Source organism: Cordyceps javanica, chromosome 2, assembly GCF_051103115.1.
Source record: "Cordyceps javanica chromosome 2, complete sequence".
NCBI lineage: Eukaryota > Fungi > Ascomycota > Sordariomycetes > Hypocreales > Cordycipitaceae > Cordyceps > Cordyceps javanica.
Genome location: NC_139296.1, coordinates 5,195,337 through 5,209,364, shown reverse-complemented (window position 1 = coordinate 5,209,364; position 14,028 = coordinate 5,195,337). Strand labels below are relative to the sequence as shown.

Sequence of the window (14,028 nt, the reverse complement as noted above, 5' to 3'; positions counted from 1 at the left end):
CACTGAAACCAACAAACTTGAACAGCCGCTGCTGCCTGAGACGCTGCCTGTTGCGACCGATACACCACTCCCACCCCAGCGAACGCTCACCCTATCGTTTCTAGAGCGGTTCCCCAGCAAATCATTGGCACACGCTGAACCCTCCAGATACGAGAAACTCGCACGATTCACCGAACGCTCAGGACACAGCCCTTTGGCGGTGCAGTTACCAGTCGGAGGACAGCTGCCTGTAAAGCGCGTGCGTGGAAGACCTCGTGGCTCCAGGAATAAGCTCCAGGCTGTAGATTCCCGAGGTTGATTATTTCCCTACCCTAATTTGTTAGCAAACATCGAGAATGGCTTCGACACACTCCATGACGCGGCTCTTTGGAAGCCTTTCGCTACTGCAGACGCCCATTCTCGGTATGAGGACTGCAATGACCTCGACAACAATCAGAAATTTCAGTGCAGCGCCGGCGTCGCTCGCCCGCCAAGCGACGTCTCAAATGACTAAGGGCAAACAGGGTGCCGCGGGCGGCAAGTTGAAGCCGTCGACGCCGAAGCGCAAGGCCAAGGGCAAACCGACGGGTCTGACGGAAAGTGCGAGAAAAGTGCGTACGCTCAAGCAAAACATGTTTTCACCGGCGCCGCCGCCGCTGCGCATGGCTCGGCAGCGACACCTGCGCCACTGGACGATTCACCGAGCGTGGCAGCTGTTTCGTCGGCAGCAGCACGAAGCGCAGCACAAGGAGCGCAGCCGGATGCAGGCGGGCATGTGGAACGCGTGCGAGGCGCTGCGACTGACGGAAGGTCCCGGCGACCGGGGCGAGGGCTACCTGTACCGCGTGGCGATGGAGAAGAAGGGCGTGTGGAACGGGGATGCGATTCCGATTGAATATGCACGGATGCAGACGGAGACGCCGGCGGTCGAGGCGTGGAACCACGAGTGGAAACGATGATTTTTGCCTTGTTTTGATTCTTTTGGGAGAGTAGAGCAACATATTGTTCTGTTCTTGTCTCGCTCCTCGTTTCTCTTTTGGAAAGTTGTTGGTATGATGAGGTGAGATTGTTTTGAGATGGTTGCCGTTTTGGCGGCCCAATTTGTACAGTATCGGCCATGATGCAGGGGCCTGTAAAATCATTTCCTACGCTGCGGACAGTGTTGGGACAGGGAGCAAGGTCATGAGCCTTAGGAAGTCCTGTTTGCTTTGGTTGTTTGTATCACCATGATGGGAGCTGAGGGGATTGATGGAGGAGGGCTGTCTGCTGGATTAACAATACTCGTAGCTGTATAGCTTATTTTCCTAATATTCCTTTTTGATTGCCAACACTAGATTGAAAGAATTTGATTTTATTTTTTCCGTTCTGCCTCGTTTTGGTATTTGATGCGTGCCTGGCGAAAGATCTAAAGTGAATTGAAGTTTTGTTTGATCTTGACGCAGGACGGACGGTACCGAGTGTTGAGGCCGGCCAACCGTGCGGTGCAAGTCGTGCGGTGCAAAGTATCATGTGTCAAGTATGGCGTTGCTATCATTCTGTCCAATCAATCCTTTTTTTTGTTGTTGTGCCAATCATGCATTGTCCAAACACGAATACCTTGCTCAATCCCACTCACCCTTGGACCCGTCGTGTTCCTCCTGGCGGCGGCCAATTTTTATCGACAACAAGGCTGCAAAAAAAAAAAAAAAAAGAAAAAAGAAAAAAGAAAAAACCACCCATTCATTACGCATATAACAAAGCTGCGAGTCTTGACATTTTTATTCCGAAATGAGCAAAGAGTGAAAGTTATTAAAAAAAATAAAGAAACAGTCATTTTTGTTTTTATCCATTAGAACAAGTATCAAATCAAGATATGCTAAATTAGTATTTAGAGAGAGAGAGAGAGAGAGAGAGGTAGAAATGGGTAGACGGAGTGAGTGCCAGAGAGGTAGATTTCTGAATAGGAAACAAGAAACTGGACGTGAGTGGTCTTTTCTTTGCTCTGACTTGCGGATGGTGTGGTGGTGGCTGGGTGAGTGAGGTTCTGAAAGGAGTATGCATCCAAATCTTGTCATTGCAGCGTCGACATGATTTGGGGGGGTTTTTCTTAAAGAAAAGAGCGAAGAAGAAGAAGAAGTAGAAGAGGGATAAAAAAGAAGGAAATCCTGGCTGTGAATGTCTCTGGATAGCTTTGGATTTCCGTCACTTTCACCCTGATCGTTTTCTCTTCTTCTTTTCGTCCTTTTCCTCGACAGGAAACGTATCGTATACTCGGTCTTGTTAAAGAAAAGAACGAAACCCTTTCCTACAACACGACGCAGCAGCCGGAACCTTCGCCATTTTCAAAAGTCAAGAGGGCGGCGCGGGTGGCGGCCTCAAAGACGTCGTCGACGCCCTCGCCGCTGAGGCTGGAGCACTCGAGGTACCGCTTGGCGCCGACCTCGCGGGCGACGGACTCGCCGTCGTGGGTGGTGACGAAGCGGAGGGATTTTTTGCGCATCTCCTCGACGGCGACGGGGTCCTCGCGCAGGTCCTTTTTGAGGCCGACGAGGATTATGGGGACGCCGGGACAGAGGTCCATGACTTCTGTGATCCACTACGAGAGGGGCTTGTTAGCGAACCGAATTCTTGTTGTCTTTCTTTTTCCGAAAGAAGCACCAAAAACAAGAGACTGCAGTCGAGGCAAAATAGTGACGTGGCTGGGTTAGGGGAGAGCCGGACTGTACGGAGGCCGCGGGGTCGGGGGTCAGGTCGGGGAGAAGCTGAGTGTGTGCGTACTTTGTTCTTGACATTGTCGAGGGAATCGGGAGTATCGACGGAAAAGCCAATGAGGATGACATGAGCTTTTGCGTAGGCTAGAGGGCGCAGTCGCTCGTAGTCTTCTTGGCCGGCGGTATCCCAGAGTGCGAGCTGGACAGACTTGCCATCTACGCGGCAATCGGTGACGTAGTTTTCAAAGACGGTCGGAATCTTAATCGGGTTGGGGTTAGCGATGCGGTTCGAGGGGATGCGAATGCGAGGTCGAAAGGAACGGGAGGCTCACGTAATTCTAGATTTGGGTCAGCATCATGTGTAATAGGAGGGGGAAATTGCTGTTCTCAGAAGAAGAAAACTTACTGTAGGGAAGAAGCCCAATGTAAAGACGCTCAGGAGACTGGTCTTGCCACAGGCACCGTCACCGACAATGACGAGTTTTCTGTAGTCGATGAGTTAGCAATGGTGGGACGAGAGGGAAATGGACGCTTTGGACGCATGGAGGATGGGGCGCAAAGCAATTTTTTTTTTAAAAAAGACAATAGTGGCAGAGGTTGTGAGGAATGGCGAGAGGGGTTGATGGAGAAGAGTGAAAGCTTGCCTTCGAATGACATTTTGGGGGTTTGCGGCGGCCATGGCGGCGGCTGTATGTGAGGGTTGGCGTTTGTGTCGTTGAGAAGGGGGAGAGACGGAAGAAGAAACAAGCTAGCAGCGCGGCAGCTGTCAGTCGTCTTCAGAATCAGACGAGGCTCTCGAGCCGAGTAAGAGGAGCGGACGCAAGGTGACGGAGCCTGGTGATTGGAGGCCGTAGGTATATGGGGCGGCGGCGGCGCGGCTTGTCGGGGAGAGAGCGGCGAGAAAGGTTCGTCGAGGAGAAGAGAGAGTGAGAGAGGGTGATTTGAGGTTTGAAATTCGAATTTCGAGATTTCGCGATGTTTGAATTGTTTGATTTGTTGGCCGTGGGAGGAGGAGGAGGAGGAGGAGGCGGAGGAGGCGGAGGAAGAGGCGGAGCGGGAGGAGGAATTGGCGTCTCTGCTGTTAGACAAGAGGGTCTGAAGAGGACGAAGGAAAATTAAAGAGACCAAGGAGAAGAAGAAGAAGGAAAAAGGCGCGAGTCGGTGACGGAAAAGCGCTAAATAAGGCTGCGAGACAAGGCTGCGCGCGCGGTGAGAATTGGTGGTGAGATGGGAGCCGGGATTGATTGCGCAGTGCGCTTGCAGGCGGTCGTTCGGGTCGGTGATCGGTCGGTGGGTGGCGGGCTGGTGGGTAGGAGATTGTCGAGCTGTGTTTGATCAAGGACAGCTGAGATGGTGTAGGGAAGGTAGATGGTAGATTGGAGGGTGAAAGGAGAGAAGCTGGTAGGTGGAGTCGTGACGAAGGAAGAAAAGCAAAAGAAGAAGAAGAGAAGAAGAAGGAGGAGGAGGAGGAGGAAAAGAAGATAGCTGGGCCGGTAGTTTTGGTGTACCCGTTGCGCGACGTTTTTTTTTGGGGGGGGGGGGGGGGCGTCGGCGGGAGCTGAAGAGTGATATGGGGAAACTGCAGGCGGATTACGGATTGGCGGGGGATTGTAACTAGAGACGAGGTGGTAGTTTTGTCAACTGTGCACCTTACTTGAAGGTAGTTTATACCTATCAGTAGGTGACTATGGGCAAGTAGTTGAGTAGTTCTCCGAATAGAGATGGGCAATTACTTACTTACTTATTATATGCTCCGTACCGACCTAGGGCATGGCAATGTGGAATGAAGAGGTATTCCTTTGGCGGGTGCGTGTCTCGGTAGCGGATGTACCGACGGGGTAATCTGTAGCTGGGTACCTTTGTACTACCTGGTAAGGTTCGTGGCACGTTGCCAGGCTATCACTTAGTATCAAGTACCTAACCTAGGGTGTTGGCAGGTATATGTAAACTCAATGGGGATCGGAAATAGCAGGCGGCCGGCCGTGGGGTCTGTAGGGGGGGGGGGGTTTAATTGTAGGAGAAGCGATGAAAAAGATTGGGGTGATGAAGAATGAGTACTGAAAGAGATGAATACGAGGTGTGCGATACTGTACTAGTTTATTTTGTTTTCCTTTCTTCACGTTTATATTTCTTTCCTTTTTCATTATGCTACATTCATAATAATAACAGAAGATGATGGAGGTGGCAGTGGCAGTGACGATGGCGAGGCGAGTCGACTGTAACTCGTCTTGCTGATTCGTAGCTGTTCTTTGCATTTTGGTGCCCACCAATGCCTGAAAATGCCCTGTTTTGGTCCCCTGTCGGGATGACACCTTAGAGGGGTAAAGGGGCACAGGGGCACAGGAGCACAGGGGCTTACAGGGGCTTACAGATAGGGGATTGTCGAGGCTACCTATACCTAAGGTAGTGGGCTATATACAAGCGATTGACACGGGAATTTGCAGGTGATTGACAAGCGCATGTATGTACAAGGGAATATGGAATTCTTGTCTAGTCCTTTTCTGAAGCATTTTGTTTATATTTTTTTCCCCTCGTCTCTCTTGCTTTCTTTCCTTATATCTTGCCCTTCTTCTTCCTCCTTTTCTTTTCTTTTCTTTTATTTTTTTTTTAACAAGGCATTACGTGCCAAGAATCGACGCCCGGTTTCCACCACCTTTGCCAACTCTGTGCTCCGCCCTCCTGGCAAAATGCTACCTTGCTTCGGGTTAACATTGGTGGGGGGCTTTTCTTCTCTTCCCTTTGTCCTTTTTCTTTCTTTCTTCCATATTTTTCGTCTTGTCGTGGATCCCGTTGTTCTATCCGTCAGTACCTTTTGTTCTACTTCTTGATCTCCTTGTTCTTCTTCTCCTCCCCCTGCAGCAGCCCCGCCATACGCAACAGAATCGGGACTCATCTTTCTTGACTGTAATAAAAAGACATGGTGAACCTGCGGATACTACTGGTAGTAGTACCAAGTAGATATCATATCACCCCATCCATGCCTCGAGTAAAGCGAGGACTAAAACTAAAAAAGAGTTCCCACTTGAACGCCCCCATCATGATACGAGAAACCTCGGACCCAACCACCACCAGTATCCCTCTCATCGACAAGGGATTCAACCCGGACAGGAATCATATGCCTTTATTCGTTCCTAGCGCCGACTCTCTTGCACGGCTAGCATGCCCATAATTTACTCTGTTCTTCTTTTTTTTTTTTTTACTCACCATGGCTACTTTCACCGCAGCACAGTGGCAAACCTGATCCAACTCCAGCCACCACCGTACTTTGTTTCCCCCCCTTTCCATGATAATGCAGCCCTCTTGTTGCTCGCACCACATCATTGTTCTTTCTCAGCCTCCTTTCTCCTTTTTGACCTCTTACTACGGACGGCTTGGCGCAGACTTGGTATGGCCCGTCTTTACTGGTACCTCCTTGTGGGGGGAGCCCAACAGCTGAACCTCTGGTGCTGGCAGTAAGTAACCATCTATTTCAAACCTGTCCACACTCGAGGGTCAGCCACAACACCCCAAAAACAAGAAAGCAAGACAATGACGAATGTTCTTTTTGGCGAGGCTGCATCAAGAGCCGCATGACGTAAATGTCCATTGTCTCAATAGATGGCATACACCATGGACCCTTCTTGGGGTGTGGTGGATCTTTCCCCCCCTTCCCTTCGATCGCGAATGCAACCTACTTCGGTAGATCGCAGCCTCGTCTTGGGTGAGCAACTGACAAGCCGTCGGAGCCCACGCGCCTGCACTGCCGGACACGAGACAAGTATCCGTACCGATGCCCAGAGATACGTGCTATGGCCAAAAGATGGGGAATCAGATACGAGTGTTTTTTTTCCTTGCGCCAGCATTTATAAAGAAGACAACAAAGTGCCCCATGTCGTCTAAGACGGTAAGCCATTGGTAGAAGCCAGCGCTTCAACATGCTCCACTCACTATGCTCGTACCAGGTTGATATCTGAATGGTAGAAAAAGAAGAGGAAAAAAAGTAAAAACTCGAATTAAAAAATAAATAAAATAGAATCAAAACGTATACGCTGCAGCTATTCGTGCCATGGAATTGAAACACGACTGTGCCACTTGGCGTCGGTCAAGCTGCCCAAGCCCAATGGCAAATCATACACTAGGTAGTTCATCAACTAATTGACTGCCTCGATACTAAGGTAAGCAGCCTATTAGGTGACCATCTCATCCATCGTCAATATCTAAGCAGCAGCGGCGCACCAAGAAGGGTTCGACGGACCAAGTACTTACCTATGCGTCCTGTACTTGTGATGCCAGCCGTTTCGTGACTTGGCCTGCGCGACGCCTATGATTGCTATTCTGGAGTGCACTTTTTGTCTCCCTTTCTTCTTCTTCTTCTTTCTTTAGCTCATTACAAGAAGCGCCCGATAAGTCACGAGGGTCATGTGTGGGACTTATCGGCAAATCGACTGGCGACAGCAGGTGGACAGATAGATGGACAGACGGGCGTCAAGACGTATCGACGGAGAAAAAGAAGGCATAGATGAATAAAGCCGAAGTTTCAATGAAAATGAGCAACGCTTTACATGTAGTCTTAATCTATGCATTGTCTTTCTTTCTATTCTTTCTTCTCTTCTTTCTTCTCTTCTTTTCCTCCAACGCGCGTCTGCATATCCTTTTCGCCCCAAAACTCGGTACTCCCAGCCTGTTTGCTTCCTCCTCATCGTGCGACGACAAACTGCAGTGAGGCGCGGCGGCTGCGACGACGGGCATAGATACCGGATTGGGCATATCCGGCTTTTATTCTATTTTTCTTGTATGCTAATTTTTTTTTTTATAAAATAAAAGTTCTTACGTTTTCTTCCTTTATTTCCATCACTTTCACTCAGGAGGTTTTTTTCGCCTTTTTTTTTCTCTTCAAGCCCGGAGTACCTTGAGGGTCTTTGTTCCTCGAGTCTAGTGGGCAAACGCGGGGCAGCCGAAAAGGTCACGTGGCAGCAAAGTACTTTTGACCTCTACAACTACAAGATCTCAATGAGACGGCACAGATGGCGCAGAAAGCATAAAACGGCTTGTAGCGAAGCGAGGAGCCCATTACACCCATTGCCACGCCTCGAGCGAAGCGAGGAAAAAAAAAAGAGAGAAAGATAGAAAGAGAGTAAAGGGTGATATTATAAAGAGGTAGTGAGAAACCTATAAGTAAGTAATATATACCCCCCCAGTAAACCGTACAGTCACGACATGTAACATGTCCATCTGCCTACCTACTAAGGATACTGAGTAAGCAAGTATAGGTAGCCATGCTGACTTGGTTCTCACAAAATCATTCGAAATCCCATTACACTGTCTGTGAATTGAAGATTTTGATTTTCATTTTCCGTTGTTGATATCCCCTTGCCAATTTTGTCGGTTGGCTCTTCTCCATGTAGTCTTTGCCGCCTTGTCTACCATCAGCTACCGCTTACTTTAGGTAGGTAGTAGGCAAGACGCGCCAATTACTTGCCCCAGGCCCGCGCTATATTCTCTTACTAGGTAGTAAGGTAGGTACCTACTTTGGAAGCCCTTTAGCGCTTCCCACGCCTCCCCAGTCCATCTTGGCTGCTTGGGTACCTGCTTCTCGCATGTACCTTTTCGCTGCATCCCCACCTATTCGTGACTTTGGCTGCATGATGGCCATCATCTTGTATTGTATTGCTGCCCACCTGGTGTACATGGCTTGATGATGAATTCCTTGATTCATTCATTCATTTATTCAAACATTAAAAAAATTCAATCAATCTCTCGGCCCTCTCTTGAGTCCATTGATATCGTCACTCAATTTTTCTTCTTTCTTTTTACCCCCGCCCTCGACTTTGAGCAGGTGTGCGCAAGCCAAAAATCCTTACCTACAGTCATCCCACAAAGGGCCAACCAACCTCCATCCACACAACCACCACCAACCCGCCAAACCCGCCAAACCCAACCCGTTCACCTGCCCGTCCCCCGTCGACCAAAATTCACCGGCCAACATCTCAAACGCCCCTTCTCTCACGACGCCCACCATCGCCCGTCATTCGACCCAAACGTTCCATCCAGCAGCCTTTCCCCCCTTCTCTCGTCCCTATCGCCATCTTGTCCCTCTCTCAATCTCTCCCTCTCTTTTTTTTTCTTCCTGCCCCCCACTCCAACGTTTCCCAACGGGCGCCGCCTCCGCCCCGTCCCTCCCCTCCTGCGGCACACACTCATCGCTCTTCGATGAGCTCGACGCCGCTGCGAGCCTGGTAGATTGCCCTACGATGCCGGCCAACGCCCAGAAACCGGCTGCTCCCTCGCCGGCATCGCCCAGAAACACCGCCAAGTACACAAACAAGGATGGCTCCAAGTTCATCACCGTCCCCAAGGGCTCCGACCCGTCGTCCCAACCCGCCACCCCGACGTTGCCTGCGACAAACGACCACCTCTCGCCTGCCGCGCACCGCCAGCCTGCCGCTTCCGCTGCTGCTAACCACGACGATGACTATGACGACGACGACGACTACTACGAAGACGACGCCTCGCCCGCCGCGCCGTCTGTTAACCGCAAAAAGCAAAAGCGCAGGCAAAAAGCCGCTGCAAAGGCCGCCGCCGAAAACGCCGCCCTCAACGGTCACGCCCCCGCCGCCGCGCAAGGCCACGTCCACGACGCACACACCCGCGCTCACGCTCCTGCTCATGCTCACCCTCATGCCCACGATCGCGCCCACACCAACTCTCATGGACATGCTCGTACTCCTCGCCACGCCGCCGTCATCCCGCCGCCGCCGCCTCCTCCCCAACACGCGGACCTGGTCGCGACCGACGACGAAGACGACGCTCCCTACCCACCGCAAACCCACCACCGATCTCCTCAGCAAAACGGTCAGCCCTCCGCCGCGTCCTCCTCCAAGTCTAAAAAGAACCGCAAAAAGAAAAAGAAGACGCCTGCCGCTCCGGAACCCGACGATGCTCTCTCACCTTTACCTTTGCCGCCCACCGAGCCAGCTGCTGCCCGCGGGCCTGGCATGTCCAGAGATAAGATATGGAGTACCAGCAACCACGAGGAGCGCGAGCGCATCAAGGAGTTTTGGCTTGGCCTCGGTGAGGAGGAGCGCAAGTCCCTCGTCAAGGTCGAAAAGGACGCCGTCCTCCGCAAGATGAAGGAGCAACAAAAGCACACTTGCAGCTGCACCGTCTGCGGCCGCAAACGCAACGCCATCGAGGAGGAGCTGGAAGGCCTGTACGACGCTTACTATCTTGAGCTCGAACAATTCGCCAACCAAGGCGAAGGCCCCTCCATGCTCGGCCCGCCCCGTGACTTTCCCATTCGTCCCCCCCGCGGCCTGCCCCCGGCAGCCTACGCCGCGCCGCCGCATCCCGCGTCCCGGGGGCGGATAGTGGAACACGTCGCCGACGACGACGAAGATGACGAGGAAGACGACGAGATTGAGGAAGGGTACAGTGAAGACGAAGTGGATGACGACGAGTATAGTGACGACGAACCTCCCGAAGCCTTCCATCCCTCACAAGACGACGACGTCGCCGACTTTCTGACATTCGGCAACAGCCTTCAGGTCAAGGGTACGCAGCTCCTAGACACACTCTTGCGCACATATGGTAACCTGGATCTAGGCGGCATCCTCACCGTGGCGGATGATTTACTCAAGAATGACGGCAAGCGCTTCATCGAGATGATGGAGCAGCTGGCCGAGCGCCGCATGGCCCGCGAGGAGGACGCTCGAGAACACTTCTCACGCGGCTTCGCTCACCCCAACGGCGCCTACGCCGCCGCCCCTCACAACCACCCTCCACCCGAAGAGGAAGAGTACGAGGACGACGAGGAAGACGAGGATGACTACGACGACAGCCAGGACGAAGAGTACGACGACGAAGAGGTATATTCCAGTTCTTCCGCCATGCCATCTGCGTATCATGCTGAGCACACCCTTCAGGACCAAATGACCGAGGCCCAGAGGATGGAGGAGGGACGCCGCATGTTTCAGATATTCGCCGCCCGTATGTTTGAGCAGCGCGTCCTCTCCGCCTACAAGGAAAAGGTCGCCAAGGAACGTCAACAGAAGCTGCTCGAGGAACTGGAAGAGGAGAGCCGGCAAGAAAACGAGCAAAAGGCCAAGAAAGCCAAGATGGCGCAGAAGAAAAAGGACAAGGCCGCCCAGCGGAAACAGGCCATGGCCGAGGAAAAGGCCCGCAAAGAGGCTGAAAAGGCTGCCGAGGACGCTGCACGCATAGAAGCGGAGCAGCAGCGCGTCGCCCAGCAGAAGCAAAAGGCCGACGAGAAGCGCCGCCTCAAGGAAGCCCAGCGAAGAGCCGAAGAAGAAGCCCGACTTCGAAAAGAAGCCGAACGACTGCGCAAAATCCACGAGCAAAAGGAGAGGCAGGCTGAGCAGGAGCGCAAGGCCCGCGAGGCCAAGGAGCGCGAGAAGAAGGCCAAAGAAGAGCAACGCGTCAAGGACAGGGAGGCACGCGAGCAAAAGGACCGCGAGGCCCAGGAACGCAAGGAGAAGCAGGAGCGCGACAAGAAGGACAAGGAAGCGAGGGCCCAAAGGGCCCAAAGAGAGGCGCAAGAAGCAAACGAGGCCAAGGCGAGAGCCAAGGCCGCCTCCGTCGCCGCCGGACTGGTGCCTCCGCAGATCCAGCTGGCCAAGCGCGGACAACAACCGCCCCCGCCCTCGTCGATGCAACAGCAGCAACAACCTGTGCCCGTACCCGTGCCGGCAACGGCCGTCTTGCCGCACCACCCGCCCAACCCGGCCAGCTTTGCATCACCCAAGGTGCCCGTCGCCACACCGGTGCTGCCCAAGTCCGTGGTACCGACGCCTGCACGGCAACGTGCCCCATCTCAACAGCAGCAACAGCAGCAGCAGCAGCACGACGCCACCTTTTCAACTGCGTCACCCAGCTTGTCCCCACGATCCAGCACCACCGTCCACATGAGCCCGGGAAGTATTGGCCAGGAACGCAAGCTGAGTTTTGGTACCGGTCCGGGCGTGCCGTACTCGGTATCGCCGCCGGGCATGCCGTCAACCACGTCCATGTTGTCGGCCGCCTTCCACGGAAGCCCGATTGGCATGCAACCACCACCGGGCCTGCCTCACCACGCAGCACCACCAGGGTTTACCTCGCGTCTGCCAAACGACCCCGTCTTTCCTGCCTTTCGATCCAGTCCGAGCGGCATGATGATGGCACCGCCCGGTATCAACGGACCAGCCGGTCGCGTCATGCCGCCCGCCTCGGGCGGGCCGATTGGACCACCTGGTTTCCAACAGCCCGTCGGCGACCAATTCCCCATCAGCCAAGGATACGGCAGCATGCCCAAGGACGTGGCGCCGCCGACACACACCCGCCAAGGCTCCGGCGCGTTTGACACCATTGGCAGCAGCGCCGCCGCCATGCCCATCGGACGGCCAGCCCCGATAGGGCGACCGGGAAGCACGTCGCGCAGCGGGCGTCTCCACGACGGCAGCAACAGCAGCGGCGGCGGCGGCGACGACGACACCGACAACACCAAGCATCTCGGAAGCAGTGTACTAGTCGAGGACGACGAGCCCCTCCGCCCAGACATTCCCAACCAAGGCGGCACCCTTCGCACACAACCGCCCGGTCTGCGGCCAACCGGCTTTGCCACGAGCCCGTTCATGGACAATGGCTTCCCGCGCGGGGGGCATAACCTGTGGGCGCCCACGCCTGCATCGGCTAACGGGCAGCACTTTCCTCCACCTGGTTTTGGCAACCCTGGTTGGGGCGCTGCCGCGCCTCCTCATCCTCCTCCTCCTCCCGGCATGAACCCCGGGGGCGGAGGCGGGGGCGGCTTCACCGTCGGCTCTCCGGTCATTGGTGGCGGCGTAGGCATGCGAAGCGGTATCTCGCAGACGTCGCGCCACGTTGCGATCCGGCAGATGCTCTGCGCCGCGTGCAAGACGCTCGCCAGCAGCAGCGACCCCATGGACGATGGATTTGTCGACCTCGGCGCCCTCCGCAACCACATCGAGAACCAGTCCAGCGACCCAACCATTTCTGCCCAAGACCTGCTCAACCTCTGCGACACCAAGGGAAGCGCCTCCAACGGCGGCGGCACGTTTGACGTGATTCGGCGCGGCGACACTGCCAGCCACGTGGCCGTTCGCTGGGTGCCTGATGCAGCTGCGTCGGCCCTTGACACCTTGCTCAGCGGTGGCGGCGTGGCCGGAGGAGGCCACGGAAACGGCGGTGGCGGTGCGTTTCGTCAGCCCGTGGGAGGCGAGATTGGCAGTCCCCTCATGGGATTCTCGACGGCCGCGTCGATGAGGGGTCTCTAGCGTACGCCCCGAGTCGAAGACACCAGGAACAGTAGCGTCGGCGGGGGAGGCAGCGACTCGCCGGCCAGTGCTGGCGATGTGAGCCCGAGCCCTTCAAGAAAGCGAAACCTTCTCCAGCGATTGGGCATTGTGGAACAAGATCCATGAAGACTACTTTTTTTTGGCCCTCGCTTCGCTCGAAAGGTGTAGGCTGATTGAGCTCTTTGCTTTTTTTTTTAGCCTTGCTTCTCTCAAAGAGTGTAGGCCGATTGAGCTCTTCGCTTACGCTCAGAGCGTGGTAATCGGCGCAAGAAGTGAAGAGGGCGGTGGTCGAAAGCAGCTGTGCCGAGTTTGTGTCCGAGTCTCGAGTGTTTGGTTCTTGCAAAGAAAAGGAAAGGATAAGGGTCAAGGAAGGAATCAAGATGTGTTGTTGTCGATACTGTTGTTGTCGTCGTCGTTTTCTTGCTCGCTGCGGGGGGGTTATTCCTCCCCTCTTGCAACCTGCCAGGCTGATGGAGTGGTCCGTGTCCTTGTCGACCGTCTTCTCTTTTTTTATTTTCTCTCTTGTCCTCTCTCTCGTCTTACTTACTGTTGATATACATGGGCATTGTCAAGGTAGTTGATGCTCGCGCTCATCTTGTCTTTTATATATACTCTTTCTGACGTGAAGTCTTCTCTCGCCCTCGCCCTCGTGTTCCTTTTTTTCCTCTTGCTTTTCATTCCGCCATGTGTCTGCCTCGATGGCTGCGTATATATGCTTTCCACGAATCCTTGCTTTATTTACTTTCCTCTCGCTTGCCTGCCAGCCCCAGCTAGGAATGTACATGCCCACATTGCATGTCTATATCTGTAGATGTATACGGATATATGTATCTGGACAATGCATACATGTATATAGATATGTGTGTGTGTTTTTTGTGTGCGTGGTTCGGCAAAACAAAGATACACCTTTCAGGACAGAAATCCGGCGCATGCGCTGCTCTCGTCATGTATAGATATATATATCTATGTATACATTGGAACCGTGATTCACCTTCACTGGTAGACTTGACCATGTGCCACGAAGCCTGTGTTTGATATATTAATGCACGGAGAGCAAGGTTCCGGTTGTAGGG

The 14,028-nt window shown here is 53.7% G+C and overlaps 3 protein-coding genes across 3 annotated transcripts; 2 read left to right on the top strand and 1 right to left on the bottom strand.

The window, feature by feature from the left end:
• Positions 1–335: 335 nt before the first annotated feature.
• On the top strand, positions 336–938 carry V2A60_004061 (mitochondrial 54S ribosomal protein mL40; the record flags this gene model as incomplete). Its single annotated transcript, XM_083255385.1, has 1 exon — positions 336–938. The coding sequence occupies one exon, from the start codon at positions 336–338 to the stop codon at positions 936–938; it is 603 nt and encodes a 200-aa protein (XP_083111511.1).
• Positions 939–2,263: 1,325 nt separating this feature from the next.
• On the bottom strand, positions 2,264–3,348 carry V2A60_004060 (P-loop containing nucleoside triphosphate hydrolase protein; the record flags this gene model as incomplete). The annotated part of the gene is made up of 5 exons (XM_083255384.1): positions 2,264–2,554; positions 2,737–2,928; positions 3,002–3,007; positions 3,076–3,154; positions 3,314–3,348. 5 exons carry the CDS (start codon positions 3,346–3,348, stop codon positions 2,264–2,266), a joined length of 603 nt encoding a protein of 200 aa, XP_083111510.1.
• Positions 3,349–8,899: 5,551 nt separating this feature from the next.
• Positions 8,900–12,934, top strand: V2A60_004059 (salt tolerance down-regulator-domain-containing protein; the record flags this gene model as incomplete). Its single annotated transcript, XM_083255383.1, has 1 exon — positions 8,900–12,934. The coding sequence occupies one exon, from the start codon at positions 8,900–8,902 to the stop codon at positions 12,932–12,934; it is 4,035 nt and encodes a 1,344-aa protein (XP_083111509.1).
• Between the last annotated feature and the right edge of the window lie 1,094 nt (positions 12,935–14,028).